General features: G+C 30.6%; 1 protein-coding gene across 1 annotated transcript; it reads right to left on the bottom strand.

Moving 5' to 3' along the window:
- Positions 1-417: 417 nt before the first annotated feature.
- On the bottom strand, positions 418-1,474 carry LOC101235336 (rhodopsin, G0-coupled-like). Its single transcript, XM_065811669.1, has one exon. It carries the CDS (start codon positions 1,472-1,474, stop codon positions 539-541), a length of 936 nt encoding a protein of 311 aa, XP_065667741.1. The 3' UTR covers positions 418-538.
- Between the last annotated feature and the right edge of the window lie 17,011 nt (positions 1,475-18,485).

The raw sequence follows: 18,485 nt of genomic DNA, 5'->3' as shown, positions 1-18,485 counted from the left end.
ATATAAGTTAATAGCGAAATTTAACAACTGACAGATTTTCTCTGCAAAACAAGATTTTTTTGAGGTATTTTGTGAAAACTCTCATTATTTTTGTCCAAATTCTTAAAATATTTTGTGAAAATTCTAAAAATAACTGTTTTTCTAAATTAGATAAATATCGGTTTTCGGTATGTTTTCAACCGAAATTTTGTTATTACCGAATTTATAAAAAGTACCGAAACCGAAATTTCGGTATCGTTTCTTTGTTTCGGTTTCGGTATCGGTTCCGAAATTTCGATATTTCGGCCGAAACCGAAACAAAGTTTCGGTTGATCACTAATCTTGATGTTTATTTAACTAATGATTTTTTAACGTTAATCTAAGTTATTTGATTTTTTTTTCGCAAAAAAAAAAAAGGTACAAAAAAAAAGGATTTAATATAAAGATGATATTGTTAAGTTGTTCTCAGTCAATCAGTTTTAAATTCAACTTTTTATCACAGTTTCCAGGTATACACATAACTAACATAACTACACAATAATTTTTTCTCTTTTTAAAGTTATGCATGTGCTTCTCCAGTAATCGAGTTTGGATTATGTTCTATTTTATTTCCTTTTAAAAAATATTCGAATATCTTTAGTTTGTAGAGATGAACTTGGAACGACTTGTTAAAGTAACAATTAACTAACGCATTTAATACCGTTGTCAGTTTAGCAAATAATGCACAAAATGTAATTACAAAACTTGGAATTTTTATTTGAAAAATTGAAAGTACACTGACCACGGAATAAGGTGTCCAAACAACAAAGTAAGCAACAGCTGAGCATGTTAGTACATTTAAATAAGATTTTTCTAATATTTCAATTAATTGGTTTGGACAATTTTCTCTAAAACTGCGGTGGTAATCCACTGTTTGATGTATTACTTTAAGTGACAAAAACAAAAAAATTGCTGGCATTATATAGCAAAATGTAAATGTAAACATTAAATATGTAAACGAATTGTATTTGGTTAAGTTCCAATCTAAAGAACATCGCATTCCGTCTAAATCTTTTTCGTACTTTGACCATCCAAGTAAAGGAAACAATGCCCATAATAATCCATAAAAATAACAAAAAAACAATGAGCCCATTTTGTACCTTAACTTTTTACAGTTGTTAAAGTAATAGATTGGCCACTTCAAAGCAATGAGTCGAATAACTGAAATAATAACCGTATGAACAATATTCGAAACGGATATAAAATATGTTAAAAATGATGCTTCAAAGCAGATATAGCTTTTATCAAAGACAGTTAAATTTTGCAATATATATATTTCGGAAACAAGTCCAATTACGGCGTGTACCATATCTGATATTGAAATGCTCAAGATAAAAAGATGCGTTATTTCAAATGTTTTGATTTTATAAATGATTACGTAGCTTATGATCAAGTTCAATAAAGTTGATATGATGATAAGAAGAAGAATATAAATGGTATATAATGCTTCCTCCATGATTTCTGAAATCTAAACTAGGAAAACGAAGTATATATAAAATTTATAGTTGATAGTGACGTTAAATTTTTTGTCAATCAAAAAAAGCTTATAATTATCAATTTGAAAATATTGAATTTTCTGAAAATTCAAATCACAATCTAATTGAAGTCAAAATAGAAATCATTAAAATTTGAATTGCAAGTGGAGCCATGTTTTAAAATAACATCATAATATGGCAATATGGCATTATAAATTTTTATTCATTAAACTTTATCCACAAGACTTCATTAAAATCAAATTCAATGTCGGCGACTTTTTTGTGTGTTTTAACAATAAATGTATATTAAATAAATAAAAAGCAGTAAAGCTGGGTCAAACCACACACTTATCAATAAAAATTAAATAACTTTTTATTTTATTTTTTTTATTATTATTATTTTTTTATTAGATAGGTAATAGAAAACTACATAAGATAATATAAATAAATGTTTAAAAAAATATTAAAGTTTTCGAAAATATTAAAGAAAAAAAAATTGTGCGGTTTGAGGCGACATTCTGATAAAACCGCACACTTGAGAAAACATTTAGGTTTTTAAATTTTAACTTTTTTTATTATTAATTTTTTTAACACAACTTATATTTAGGAAACTTAATTAAAGTTTTTACATTTTTTGACGCAAAAAAATTTAGTTCCAACTACATATTTCTTTGGTAAACATGTTTCTTTGTACAACCGTTCCTGACACATCGAATTTTCGCATTGCAATGTTTCTGTGTGTAACTGTGTTGAATCCTTCTTTTCCAATATTTCTGTGTGTTCTGTGTTGAATCCTTCCTTTCCAATTGTAGTTTAAAAGTTTTCCTCGATGGACAGCACTCTTCCTCTTATTCTGTAACTTCAGGGGTTCCTCAAGGTTCTATCCTTGACCCTATACTCTTTTTAATTTACATTAACGATCTTCCAGATATTCTCACATCTAAGGTGGCATTTTTTGCTGATGATACTACTATTTATTCTTGTCGTGATAAGAAACCAACACCCTCTGATTGCTTGGAGGGGGCATTTGAGCTTGAAAAGGATCTCACTTCTGCTACAGCATGGGGCTCACAGTGGCTGGTGAACTTTAATTCAGATAAAACTCAATTTTTTTCAGCCAATCGTTATCGCAATAATTTAGGTCTTCCTATATTAATGAACAGTGAAGTACTCGATGAGTCATCTACTCTTCATCTTCTAGGATTAACTCTTACTTCCAATCTTTCTTAGAAACCATATATCAAATCCGTTGCAAAATTAGCATCTGCTAAGGTTGCATCTCTATCGAGCTCGTCACTTTCTTACTTCGGATTCTATTCTCTATCTCTATATATCTCAAATCCGGCCTTGTATGGAATACTGTAGCCATATCTGGGGTGGTTCTTCTAATGATGCCCTTTCTCTTTTAGACAAGGTGCAAAAACGTATTGTAAACCTAGTTGGACCTGCTCTTGGAGCCAACCTCTAACCATTGTCACATCGTCGTAATGTTGCTTCTCTTTCTCTTTTCTACAAATACTATAATGGGCACTGCTCTAAAACTAGTGTCTCTTGTCCCATCTACTAAAATTCATTCTTGTGTTATTCGTCATTCAATTAAGTCTCATCCTTTTTCTGTGACTGTTCCTAAGTGCTCCAAAAACGCTTATTCGTCTAGGTTTTTCCTCGAAAATCAGCTCTTTGGAATTCGCTTCCTTCATCTTGCTTTCCTGATTCATATTATTTGCAATCCTTTAAGTCGTCTGTCAATCGTTATCTTGCTCTACAATCTTCATCTTTTTTCTTTCAGTAACTTCCAACTTTAATTAGTGGCTGTCTGCAGCCTTGTTGGAAGCGAAGATGTTTTAAAAAAAAAAAAAAAACTGTATTCTACACTTTTGAAATTACCGAAGAAAATGTGATCAAGTTCCTCAAACAAAAAAATGAAGAAAAAGCAACAAAGGAAGCCGTGAAAGTTGCTAAACTTAACGCAAAGCGTTATATATATACAGCAAATTATATGAAAAAAAAAAAAAAAACTGTACTCTTTATATTTTGCAACTTTTAATTGCTCGGCTGCTGGAACTTGTTCTTCATTATTGTTTATCTGAGGTTGCTCAACATTATTATGCTCAGGCATTTGAGTACTTGGCATAAAGAGTCTACGCTTTGCGTTAAGTTTAGCAACTTTCACGGCTTCCTTTGTTGCTTTTTCTTCATTTTTTTGTTTGAGGAACTTGATCACATTTTCTTCGGTAATACATTTTCCGCCAAGTTTTGACATGTTGCAATGCTTCGATTTCTTAATATGCGATCGATTTCTTACTTGAAAAAACTGCTTCAACTCTATCTCGATACTGTTTTTGCAACGCTCAACACATGCTTGATACCTATCAAAACTAGAAACTGGTGTAGTTGAGAAAGATGGTAATTGGTGTGTAGTTGGAGTAGGTGCTGCGGCGGCTGTTGAGGATGATGAAGTTGTGTTTGAGCAAGATGGTGTAGGTGCCGCGGAGGTTACTAAAGTTGATGAAGGTAGATCAAACGTTTGTGTGATCGCTAACGCCTTATAATTAATGTTGTTTTTATTAAGTGGAAATAAGCCAGTGTACTGGAAACCAACGATTGCATGCAAGCGTGTAAAATATTTACCACTTTTGTACAGCAGTTTAAGCAAAGGTGGAAAATTTTGTTTATCTAAATTCAAATCAAGATTATATTGTGTTTTTTGTACAGCAAAACCGCTTCCAAAGCTATGTGAGTTGTATGCCTTAAACTATATCTAAAACTAAAATATGAATACCACCAATGTACTTAGTTTTGGGTATGAATACTTTTTCAGCCATTCAATAAACGTATCATGCTCCATCCAACCTGATTTTGAAATTGTATATTTGGTGCCAACTTGACCACATTTTGCGCTGTCAGGACAAAAGTTTCTTTTGGCTTTGTATATCACAAATGGTGGTGCAAAATGCCCATCGGCTTTGCGGCAATTGTTTACAGTATAATGAATTTTTTCATTGTTGCCAGAAAGTTTAAATGCACGTCTTGTCCCTTTTCGACACACTACGGTTGCTTTGCCTTGATCACCCAAAAAATCTGTTTCATTAGAATTCCAAATATGCGACCCAGAAGTTATATCAGTCTATTGATATTGCTTGGCGACGCATATTTCATTTCGGGTTAAGCCATAACCCCAGTCATCAAGTCATTGGAGCGCATGCACCATCAATCTTCCTGTTTCATTTGAGAGTCCCGTTGTTGTACCTGAACCATGGAAGCCTTTGAGACTGGAACGCCATGTTTGAATACAGCTTTTCTCAGTGATGTTTTATTTTCTTTCATAATAGTTAATGCGGCTAGTATATCGTCTTCCTTGTATGCTTTTTTTTTTTTAGCTAACATGTTAAAGTGAGTTAAATTGAATTGAGTGAGTGATGATTATATAGAGAAATAATATAATATTTGATTTTTAATGAGTAAGAGTTTATTATATTAGCAAACAACATTATATTTCATTTTTAATTAAACCGGAATTAACACTAAGTTAATTAAATAAAGAGAGGCGCTTAGTCACTTGCGAAAAACTAAACTAAGTAATTAATCGAGTGAGAAAAAAGAGTTTTTTTTTACATTTTTGCTTTTTTATTCAACTTTTTGTTCTAGCTGCATAAAAATTATACTATCAGAATAAAAATTAAATTTCCAACAAGATAGTACTCAAATTATTTTTATATCAGTTTCGGTTCAACTGCTATTTTGTTTGCAACGATAAAAAATATATAAAAAATTTGACTCCCTGTTGTATAAAAAAAGAAAAAAATGGAGTTGAATCGGCATATAATTTTATCAATTCGAATAGAGCAGATAGTTCTGTATTTGAATCTATCTTTATTTTTTTCATAGCCATATCTGTTTAGTTTTTATTTGATAATTTTGATCACTGTGCGGAATGATATGACGTGCGGTTTAACCAGGTTTACTCTATATTTTGTACAGTTTTTATAAATTTCTAAAACATTTTTTAATTATGTAAAAAATATATATATATTTTTATCATATCGTCGGCTTACTATCAAAACCTCATAAGTCCAATTTTTTCATTTTTGAGGTTTTGACTTAAATTGGTTAGTTTTCTTAATGCGCAGCTCTATGCAAAACCACATAAATCTAATTACCTCGGAAAATTTCAAAGGCAAAGGTTTTAATAGTAAGCCGATGATATATTTTTTTTATTATTCAAAAAATTACATCAATGTAGAAAAAACGCATAAATAAAATTTGTTTTATAAATTTAGAAGAGCATATCTATATAATTTGTTTTAACGAAATATAAACTTATATCTACATAATGTGTTGTAACGAAATGCGAACTTTTAAATAAAGATTACATTTTGTTACAGATTAATAATTTAGTTAAACTTAATTAATGTTTTTTAATACTTGCGCGTGTAAACATTTGAGCAATATCTACACGCCCACGACAATTATATATTAAGAAGTTTGTTGTTGTATTTTATACATTTTGTTATCTATTATAAATTAGTATGCATTAACAACTATTCCATTTATCTATGAGGCAACCAAAAAAGTTCGTGCGGTTTATCCTATTGTCTATTTGTAAGAAATGTATTAAGAAAACTGGTTGTGGTGGGGGGATGATTTTGCATATAAATTAAAGCTTGTTTTAAGGAGAATCAATCCGTGTGTTTCATAAGTTTTATTAGTGCGTTTTAAATTTAAAAGTCTTAAGTGGAGTATGGTTGTGTCAGATGCAATAATTCGCGCCTGTTTACTTTATGAGTTCAAACTTGGAACCAAAGCTGCATAAGCTTGTCGTAAGATATGCACTGCTTTTGGGGAAGGTACCATAGCAGAACGGACAGGTCATAAGTGGTTTAAAAAATTTTCTTCTGGAAATAAAAACCTTGAAGATGAACCAAGATCTGGAAGACCATCCATCGTAAACAACGAGGATGTCAAGCTGGAAATCAAGCAGGACTCCAGTCAAACATGTCAAGACCTTGCCTTTAGATTTAATGTGAGTGATGAAACTATTCGTTTACATTTGCACCAACTTGGAAAACGTTGAAAGTTGAGCAAATAGGTACCTTATGAGTTGAGTGAAACAAACAAGCTACTGCGTTAACCATTTGTTCTTTATTGCTTTCCCTCCAAAATTTAGTGCCATTTTTTGACCGGATGTTGACGTGCAAATGGATTATGTGCTGCAACAAAAAACGAACATATCATTGGCTAGCCAGTAACAATCCAGTACCGATGACTCCTAAACCAAGCATTCATCAACAAAAGGTTTTACTGTGTGTATGGTGGACTACAGCAGGTATCGTTCACTATGAGTTGCTACCAAGTGGACAAACCATTACTGCTGAGATATACTCAGCCCAATTAGACATAGTTTTGGTTGCTCTTCACCAAAACAAGCAGCTTTGGCAAACAGAAAAGGCGTTGTATTTCACCAGGACAATGCCAGACCGCACACCGCAAAAATCATGCAGGAAACTCTAGCATGTTTACAATGGGAGATTCTACCTCAACCTCCGTATTTACAAAGCGACTATCTCGTGTTTTTGGCCCTGGATAATCATATGAGGAATCGACAGTTTCGAAATAGAGAAGATCTCGAAAATGAGTTAATTCAATTTTTTAGCTACCAAACTCAAGACTTTTATAAAAATGGAATATACCAGCTTTTTTCACGATGGAAGAAAGTTATTTTTGCTGAAGGAGACTATTTTTCAGAATAATCTTTATTAAAACTGTTTTTATGTGTATTTATTTATGGATCTGCAAAACCGCACAAACTTTTTTGGTTGCCTGATAGGTAAGATATATAAAAGTTTGAATCACTTCATATATAAAAGTTTTTATATATGAAGTGATTCAAACTTAAAATAATTTAGTTTGTCAACAGCTAACATATGACTGCATATTAGGATACAGCAGCATTTATATGTTTTTAAAAGAGTTGCAATTTATGCTGCGGAAAGGTGTTCTTATGTAAAATTAAGTTTTAAAGGTGGGTTCGCTAAAGGCCAGTTTTTGATTAGAGCCCGATTGTTTTTGGATTAGAAAACGATACCCAAATTTTCAAGAGTACCATACTAAGGGTATTACTTACACATATCCTACTTTGGAGTATAACATTAAAACAAAAAAAAATGTATAAAATAAATGCCAGCCTTTGTATTTGAGATTTTTAAAAAAGCTCAGTGCTAAATCTAATTTAAATAAGATTTCGACTTTGCACCCCATGTTTGTGCGTGTGCAAGTATGTATATCCGTGTATATATGTAAACTGTGTTAGCGTAATTCTAAAAAATAGAGCATTAATAAATTAGGAAAAACATTTATAGAACTTTTTCTTTAATTTCAAGCTTTACTAATAGCTGCGCTTTCTGAAGAGTCAGTTATTATCAAAGAAATTGAAATATGAGTCTTTTTTACTAATTTGTATGTGATAGTAATAATAATAATAACAATAATAATAACAATAATATTAATGTTGATTATTGTATTAGAAAAACTGGTTATTTATATTATTGTTTTATATGCTTAGATGATAACTCAATAAAAACAAATATAAAATAATTTTTTTGGTTTGAGATTTTGCTTACTAAGATTTAATGCTTTTAACACTCTGTTGAAATGCTCAAAGTACTTAATGATAATGAGGGGTAAACGCCCTTTTTTCATGGTCTAAGAATAAAAATATTATCTGCGTTTAATATTTTACTTCCATAAAAGCTCCATTTACAATATCAAAGTTATTTATTATTTTAAAACACTGAATAAGGTCACCTCGAACTCCAAAATCTTCTAGCAATTAAATACAAAAATACTTAATCTCTCATTGTATTCTAGTTTTCTGAGTAATGGAATCATACTAGTTGCTCTATATTGTACTTTTTGCAGCTCAATTATATTTTTTTTATGATGAAGGTTCCCTAGTCGATATTGCAAATTTTAAACGAGTTCTAACAAAAGCAGTGTAATTTAGTAGTTTAATATCAAAATAAGCAAACGTATTGTTTATCATATCAAGCATTCTACTTGACTATGATGCTTCATACTGCTATAAAAAATAATAGAAAAATAATATAATAAAAAAGATGATTTTCTTTATTTGTGCTTCAAAAAATTATTACTTTCATTACTTTTTGATGGAATTGTGTAAATGTGATTGTTATTTAATCCATCACTTTACATTTTGTATGATTTAGTAAAGCAAACAAGTCATGTTTCTGACCATTTTGCTATTTTGTTTATGTCATCTAGAAATGCATTTTTATCGTGATTGTTTATTTACAATTTATTTACATTTTTTAATAGTTCTAGAAAATCATTTATATATATTATGAATAGAATAGGTTCAAGGACGGAACCTTGCTCCGAACCTCTTTCCAATGAAATAATAAAATTTTCATTTCCACTTTTTGTCGACAAATTTATAAAAATGATTCAATCCACTTTAGAGTTTGACTAATAACTCTATAACCGGAAAGTTTGTGGATCAAATGTCTGTGCGGAACAACATGAAACGCTTTAGCTAAATTCATGAATACTAGATTAACCGCGTCTTTTTTAGATAATGAATAGGTAAGAAAATCCATAGTTTCAATTAAATTATTCAAACATGCTTTGTTATTCACAAATCCATGTTTACTAGCCGAAATTAGGTGATTTTCTATTAAATGTTTGACCAAACTTTTTTTAGGTGATTTTCTATTAAGTATTAAACCAAAAAATTTTTTAAAAGATTTCCTACTAAGTAAGTTTGACCGAACTTGCTTTGACAATTTTATCCATAACTTTACATATAATGTACGTCAAGAAAATTGGACGATAATGGTTTGTGTCTTGTCTACTACCCTTTTTGAACAATGGTGTTATGTATGCAGACTTCAATTGTTCTGGGCAAGTACCAGACTGCATTGAAAGCGCAAATATATAGCTTAAAAGTCTTACTAATGCATATGAACAGTTTTTTTATAACCAAAGGACTCACTCCATCTGGGCGAGCAGATTTATTTAGGTTTAAATTCACTATTATATTGTAAACTAGTTTAAAATCAAGTAACGGTTTTGCGCATTATTTTCGCGATTATCAAATTTTGGTAGCTCAGCGATAACAATTTTTGTGAATGCATTTTGAAAATGATTATTTAACGTGTTACCTATATCCTCCGAATCTGTGACCATACACCCGTTTACTTCGTTTAAAGAATTTAAAACTTGTCCTGACATTTTTCATCTTCTTCACATATGAATACAAAAGTTTTGGATTATATATGAAGTATATAAAGCGTATGAAGCTTTGGTTCATACTTATAAACAGAATTTCTTATGTAACTTTTTATATTCTAATATACTCTTACAACAGTTATGCATTGTTAAAACGACATGCTCTACATTTAAACCCAAGTTTGTTTTTGACTTCATTTTTCCTTTAAATATCGGTGACACCCACTTGCATGATTAACGATCTGTTTTTACATGTTTGATCTTGACAAATTAATCACACGCATTATTATAAATATTTAAAAAGACATCCGAACATTCGTTTACGTTTCGGTTTACAAAATTATTTTTTTAATTACAGTTTGCAAAAAATTTAGACATTAACTCTAAATTTATAGTATCAAACATTTTTTTGAATATCATCTTTGGTTGTGGTCTTGATTTTATTCTGAAATGAAAAGTCAAGACATTATGTCCTTTTTTAAGTTTAAGAAAAGACGGCAAATAAACAATCTCATCAATGTTTTCGTTACATTCGGCTATTATAAGTTCCAAAGTATTGGTTGACGTGAACTCATTGTAGAACTGTTGTTCAACTTGGAAAGTTGGCTTCGTGACGAATTGAGTTAAATAAAAATCCGATAAACAGCCGATAAATTGATTTACTAAAGTATTAGCGTTAGTGTCTTTAACTGATTTAGCAACACCAATTTATTGTGGGTAAATTAAAATCACCGCACACTAATAATCCGTCATTCTTTGTTGTTGTTAAATGTTTTGTATGTGTGATAGATTGAGTAATTTTAAACATGGGATCGTTCATATAAGGTCTATATATACATCCTAAAACGTTCGTTGACTAAAATGATTCTGCACCATACTTGTTCCAAATTTTTTACATAACCTTTCATCCAAGATTTCGCATGATTTAAGTATTTTTTTTTTTTTAAACAACTTCGCTCCCAACAAGCTGCAAGCAACCACTAATTAAAGTTGGAAGTTACTGAAAGAAAAAAGATGAAGATTGTAGAGCAAGATAACAATTGACAGACGACTTAAAGGATTGCAAATTATATGAATCAGTAAAGAAAGATGAAGGAAGCGAATTCCAAAAAACCGATGTTCGAGGAAAAAAACTAGACGAATAAGAGTTTTTGGAGCACTTAGGAACAGTCACAGAAAACAGATGAGACTTAATTGAATGACGAGTAACACAGGTAAACACGGGAATGAATTTGAGTAGATGGGACAAGAGACGCTAGCTCTTTAGAGCAGTGCCCATTATAGTATGTGTAGAAAAGAGAAAGGGTAGCAACATTACAACGATGTGATAATGGTTGGAGATTGGCTGAAAGAGCAGGTCCAACTATGTTTACAATGCGTTTTTGCACCTTGTCTAAAAGAGAAAGGGTATCAATAGAAGATCCGCCCCAGATATGGCAACAGTATTCCATACAAGACCGGATTTGAGATTTATAGAGATAGAGAATAGAATCCGAAGTAAGAAAGTGTCGAGCTCGATAAAGAGATGCAACCTTAGCAGATGCTAATTTTGAAACAGATTTGATATATGGTTTCCAAGAAAGATCGGAAGTAAGAGTTAATCCTAGAAGATGAGGAGTGGATGACTCATTTAGTACATTACCGTTCATAAATATAGGAAGATCTAAATTATTGCGATAACGATTGGCTGAAAAAAATTGAGTTTTATCTGAGTTAAAGTTACTCAGCCATTGTGAGCCCCATGCTGTAGCAGAAGTGAGATCCTTTTCAAGCTGAAATTTCCCCTCCGAGAAATCAGAGAGTGTTGGCTTCTTATCACGACAATAATAAATAATAGCATCATCAGCAAACAATGCCATCTTAGATGCCAAAATATCTGAAAGATTGTCTCACTCAAGTGCAAAGGGACAAAAGTCCTTTTGCACTTGAGTGAGACATTTCGATACTTAAAAGATTTTAATACACAAACCTTTTAAGTATTGTTTCGATACTTAAAAGGTTTGTGATTGCTTTCTCTCAGTTTATTGACGCAGTATACGCTAGATCTGTGAAGAAAGTTATACCTAAGATTTTTAGTCCAGATATATTAGACCATGTAATTGAATGTTTCCCTACTCTATTGTAGGCTAAATAGTTTGTATCTCCTAAAGCTAAAGCCTTTGTTTTTTCGCTCTTAATATTAGATCCGGAGGTTTTTCAAATCTTTTCAGTATTCTAAAGACCTCTGTGATAGAATCAATGTTTTGTAAGAATATGTTGGTATCGTCTGCATATTGCATTACTTTGAGAGGGTTTGTTGTTCCTGGCAGTGAAATACCTTCAATTTTCTTGTTCCTTTTGATTTCCAGGGCTAAGATATCCACAGCTAAACAATATAGCATTAAATATATTGGGTCACCTTGCCTTACGCCCCTTTTTACTTCAAAAGGTTCTCCCAAGTATCCGTTGTTTAAGATTATGGGTTGTGAGTTCTTCATTATATTTATTATGGCGTTAATAAACCTTTTACCAAGGTTATACTTTTCTAAGGCTTTAAAAAAGAACTTTCTGTCAAGTTTATCAAAGGCCTTTTCTTGATCTATAGAAATAATATAGCCTTCTATGTTTTTGAAGTTTGTGTATTCAATGATTTCTCTAGTTAGAAAGATGTTTGAAAAGATATTTCTACCAGGAACGGAACACGTTTGTGTAGGTTCCAGAATCCTGTCTAAAACTTTTGATAACCTTATAGCAAGCGCTTTTGTTACTATCTTATAATCGGCGCATAGAAGTGAGATAGGTCTCCAGTTTTTAATATATGTCAGATCTCCATTTTTTGGTAAAAGACTTATGACCGCGGTTTTCTGCGTCCACGTCATTTCGCCTTTATCGTCAAAAAGATTTTGGTTAGCAAGATCTGTGATAGATTTTCCATATATATTCCAGTGTTTTTGATAAAACTCGACCGGTAGTCCGTCTATCCCTGGAGTCTTGCCTTTTTTTAAAGTATTAGCTGCGTGTAGCAGTTCGTCACTTGAAAAGAACCTATTTAAGGGTTCATTTTCAATATCCGTTAGGTTAGATTTTATATTATTGAGAAAGAGTTCTTGTTTGTTATTTAGACAACTTTTTTCTTTATAAAGATTTTTGTAAAAATTTCTTAATTCATCAAGTATATCTTTTGTGTTAGTTAGAGTCTTTTCTCCTTTGTTTAAATCCGTTATTGTCTTCTTTTTTTGGTTGTTTTTTTCGAGTTGGAATAGAACTTTTGATGGAGTTTCGCCCTCTTCAACTATGGTTTGTTTTGTGCGGACAAAGACTCCTCTTTCAATAGACAAGGATTTTATTTCTTTCTTAAGGTTGCATATTTTGTCTTTACTTGGATTAATTTTATTTTTTTCTTCAATCATTTCATCTTCTAATCTCCTTATATTCCTTTTATTTTGCAGCTTTATTTCATTGGATCTTTTAATAGCTACTTCTTTTATTTGAGTTTTTATAATATCCCACCATTGATTGTCATTTTGGTACTTGTGTTTATTATTTTTTTTCTTTGCAAATTTTTCTTCTATGCATTTTGTAAATTTTTTATCCTCAAGTAACTGGACATTAAAATGCCAGTAACCTGGGCCCCGTTTCTCTATTAGGTGTTTAAGAATAATACACGACGCGTAAAATTCGAGTGATTTTTTTTTCTTTTATTACCAAATAATAATTATTTACAATTTTTTCTTTATAATAACATCAACTCAGGTTTTATAATTTTATGATATATAGTTTTTACAAATGTTCGTAAATATATACATTTTTGTATTTTTTATTTATTTTATCACATTATTTTTTGTATTTTTTGTTTTTGATTTTTTTTTTGTTTTTTGATTTTATATTTTTTTGTGTTTGTTTGTTTTTTTTTGCCATTGTGCGGAAAAAAATCGAGAGTTTAGATTAGGTTAAAGAAAGGAGAAATTCTAAAATAGGTTAAAGAAAGTTTCTTAAGGACAAAAAGATTTATATAAAAACAAATTAAAAAGAATTACAGGCCTTTAACACAAACATTACGTTTCGAACACTATAGATACACACTTATGTGTTAAAATAATATTTCATAAAATAAGGGCTGGCAGTGATTTTCTGATCATATATAATAATAATTTTGTTGTATAACATAAAAAATTTGAGTAATTTCTTTTTTTCTTTTATTAAAAAATAATAAATAATTACAATTTTTTCTTTAAAAATACATTAACTAAGGTTTTTCAATATAGTAGTTTTACAATATAAAGTTTTTACAAATGTTCGTAAATATATACATTTTCTAATTTTAATTTATTTTATTATATATTTTTTGTATTTTTTATTTGTTTGTGTTTTGGTTTTATATTTTTTTGTATTTTTTTTTTTTCGCCGTTGTGCGGAAAGAAAAAGAGAGTTTAGGTCATAAAAAGGAGATTCTTAATAGGATTCTAAAATAGGTTAAAGAAAGATTCATAAGGAAAAAAAAGATTTATATCAAAACAAATTAAGAGGAATTACAGGACTTTTACACAGAACATTACGTTACGAACACTTTGGTTAAACACTTATGTGTCTTAATAATATTTCATAAAATAAGGGCTGGCAGTGATTAATCTAATCATATATAATCATAATTTTATTGTGTAACATAGAAAAAAGATGCATTCTCTAGTTGACAGAAAACATTTTTAATACAAAAATACTTACAGAAAATGTCGGCTGTGTTTCTACGGACATAATAATTATATTTGAAGGTAATAATATTCTTGATGTTTCTGATTATTACCCTGATCACTGCCATGTGATCAGGGTAATAATCAGAAAAAAACTAAACATGTGGTGGCATCTACTGTTCCATATTGCACTCATGATGGTTTGAGTGAGTGTCAACAGCAGCTGCGAAGTGGGGTTTTTCTCCGATAAGTTCGCTGTTTCTCCGATAAATTCGTTTTTCTCCGATAAAATCGAATTTATCGGAGAAAAATTGTTTCGGGATGTCAAGGAGTTATATACATGTTTAAAATACTCTCAAATTTCAACAGAAGGAGGACAGTAGACAAAGATATGGATGCTGTCCTCGATTTTACCACAAGTTTTGCATTTGTTATTTTTGACGATCTGTTGCCTTGTGCTTTTGGCTAGCAAGGCCGCAGAAGGTAAACTGTTGTGTAAAAAACGAAAGAGGATGTTTTGAGTCGGTCCGCATGCGTGGGAGGTGATGTTTTTTTTTCAAATTTGGGTCCACGGCATTGTTGTTTTTATTGAACCGTTCCAAAAAAGTTCTGCTGGCACGACTGTCTTTTTGTTTTTTGCCACTTCTAAGTAAAAAACTTTTGTTGTTTTAAGGGGGATGTTACAAGGGAACCCGTTCGAGTGATGCGTTAAATTCATATTGTTGTTTATTTCTCTCCTCCGGCGTATGCCTTGTAGAGATATTAATAGTGAATACAATGGCATTAATTATAAGACGGTCCACTGTTCCACTACTAAGTCACATATAAAACTCACAAGAGTTAAATACTTAATATAAAATAATGAAGACCTCACATACACAAAAAAAAAGAAACGAAAATGAAATAAAATCAAAAAACAAAACAAACAATAAAAAAAAAAAAAAAAAAAAAAAAAAAAAAAAAAAGAAAAACATAAAAAGCAAGATTCGAAAATAATCGAAAAAGTTCCAAAAATAATCTGGGCGTTTTAGTTTAGAAAAAGATTGTTGTTTATATCTATTTTAATTTTGTTATCTTCGCTCCAGATTTTTTCACATTGTAAAAGAAAAAACTCTTTACTGTTTGATATTTTTGAAATTTCGAATTCTTCATACAAAATCTTTTTGATTTTGTTTTGGAATTCCTCTAACAAACTCACTTTAGCAAACATCGACTTTTCATGGAACGACCTCATTCTATTACAATATAATTTATATAAAAGTTCGTTAAGAATTAAATTTCCAATATAAAAACTATTTACAGGTGTTAAAGGAAAAAGTAAAGTTTTGAATGTATTTCTAAGAGGTGGATGATGTGGATAGATTTTATGAATAAGAGTGGTTGTGCTTTTTCACATCTAAACATCATATGGGGAAGGTTTTCCGTTTTTTTCATACATTGAGGGCAGAGATCGTCTGTTACAAAGCCTCTTTTTTTAAAAATCGAGTTGGTTGGAATTGCAAAGTGTATTAGTTTGTATTTAATTTCGTCTGCTTTATTGTTGATGTTACTTTTGTGGATGTAGTTAAATAATTGGGACCAGTCTTTTGTTGTTATGTTTCTCATGCTATATTTATAGTAGTCTGCCCATCTGTAAAATTTTCCTGTTAGGTTTATTTCTGCATCATTTTTGGAGATAGTGTATACATTTTTTGGTTTGAGGTTTATAAATTTGAGAGAGGGTGAGTTTTTTAGATAAATAGATGTTAGTGCTTTGTTGTGGTCGTAATTTTGGCTTTGAGAATTTATGAGGTGTTTCCATTTCGGTGGGAGTGAATTTATTATTTTTGTTAGAAGGTGTTGCTTTATACCGAGGAGTTGACTCTCTAGAAAGCCGTTAGCAAATACTTTTGAAATGTCGCCTATCTTGATTATGCTGTTGTTTGTGGATTCTGGTGATGGTTTAAGGATTTTACGCTCGTGTCTTATATATGGATTGTAGAATATGGGTTGGTTTAGTATTTCCTCGATGGTAAGATTTTTGTGGTTGTTAAATTTTCTATAGAGATGACTCCACGTTTTTATTGTTTGACGGTAGTAGGGGGGTAGAGTTTTTAATGAGTTTGAAGAATGCGTGGTGAGAAATATAAGATTTCCTTGATTTGCATGTCGGTAATTATTAAAAATATGAAGGGCTGAATCTTTCCACGCTCCCTGTTTGCTGTCATCAAAATATTTGGAAATCCAACTTAGTTGAATCGATTGCAGTTTTTTTTTCACGTCGATAATGTTTAAACCGCCTTTATTGATTGGGAGTTTGGAAATTTGTTTAGGTGTTTTTATGGAGCTATTATTCCAGAGGAAGTTGTCGATTTTTCGTTCTAATAGTTTTATGGTTTTGTCACATGGTATAGGTAGGGTGAAAGCAAGATGCCATAGGCCACTTAGTAGTGTTTGGTTGATTATTAGAGCTTTTCCTTTAATCGATAATTTAAGTCTTTCCCACTTTTCTATCTTTTTGTCCAATTTTTCTATGCTCTCGTTCCATTGTCGGTTAATATATTGATTAGAATTAGAGAAATTAACACCTAGACTCTTAAGAGTAGTATCATGCCATACGAAATTTAGAAAACTGTCTTTTATTATAGATCTGTTTCGTCCAAGACCTTGGCATTTGGAAATGTTCAACTTTGTTCCTGTACCTCGTTTGTATATGTTTAGAGCGTTGCCTAAAGCTATTATTGAGTTGTCAGTCGATAGGAAAAAGACAGTGTCATCCGCATACTGTTGCAGTTTAGTTTCTTTATTGTCGATTGTGATTCCTTTAATTTCTGGATTTCTCCTAATAAATCCTGCAAAAACCTCTGCCTGAATTATATATAGTATCATGGAAAGGGGACATCCTTGCCTAACTCCTCTGTATATATTTATTTTGTTTGATAAATAACCGTTTATTTTAAGATATGCACTGATGTCATAATATAATGTTTTAATTACATTGATAAAGACAACACTAAAACCAAATTTAAATAAGCAATCATATAAAAAATTCCTGTCCACACGGTCAAAGGCTTTTATTTGGTCTATTGACACAATGGAGGCATCTAAATTAATTTTGTTAGCTATATAAATTATGTCTCTTGTATATGCAAGATTTTGATATATATGATGCGTTAAATTCGACTAGTAATTTTTTAATCAATTTGTTACGCTTCGTGTCGATAGGTTACAGTGAAAATAATATACATAAGGAATTAGATTGCTTGTGGGTTAGTTTTTTAAAAAAAATTTTTATAACAATGGTCTGGACAAATGTATTCAATGCATTCATAGGTCAATTATAAAAGAAAGAATACACTAAACTAAAAAAAACATTATAAAATGTTAGGGAGGTATGTTAAAAGCCTAGGTTCTTTTATTGAGGCGGAGGGTACTAAAAAAAAGCGTATATCAAAATGCAGGGGAGGAAGAATAAGGGTTGAAATAAAAGCGTACGTACTTAATGAACGACTCCTAATTAGAAATACATTTATAATCGAAATACAATATAAATAGAACTACAATTAGCAATGATAATTAAAATTTTGCTTGAACTTTTCGGCTTTTTAACTAAATATTTGGGGTGTTCAAAAAAATGTTTATTTTAAAACAAAAATACACAAGAAACCAAATTTGGAGCAAATATGAAAAAAGTACGATTACAAAAAAAAAAATTCTAAAAATATTGACATTTACCTTGTGCTCAAGCAGCAAAATACCCCGGAAAATGCGCTAAATTGTTTCCGAATTATTTGGCTTTTATTAGTGCAAGGTAAATCTTAATATTTTCTAAAAAAAAAATTTTCTTATGTGATAATGACCCAAATTTTTTTTTAGATTGTTATGCATTCCGGTTTTTTCATAAATGTTGTTTAAATTAAAAAAAAGATTTAGGGAAAAAATATTTATGGGCAAATAGGCAATAAAGTTTTGTTTTTTTAAATAAACTTTGCGAAATTTTATCTATTTTAAAGAACAATTACGAAAAAACCAGAATACACAACATCTAAAGAAAAAATTGGACCATTATCACATTAATCACATTAAAAAATTTTTTTTT

Source organism: Hydra vulgaris, chromosome 12, assembly GCF_038396675.1.
Source record: "Hydra vulgaris chromosome 12, alternate assembly HydraT2T_AEP".
Lineage (NCBI taxonomy): Eukaryota > Metazoa > Cnidaria > Hydrozoa > Anthoathecata > Hydridae > Hydra > Hydra vulgaris.
The sequence above is the reverse complement of the archived record's forward strand: the minus strand, read 5'-3'. Positions and strand labels throughout refer to the sequence as shown.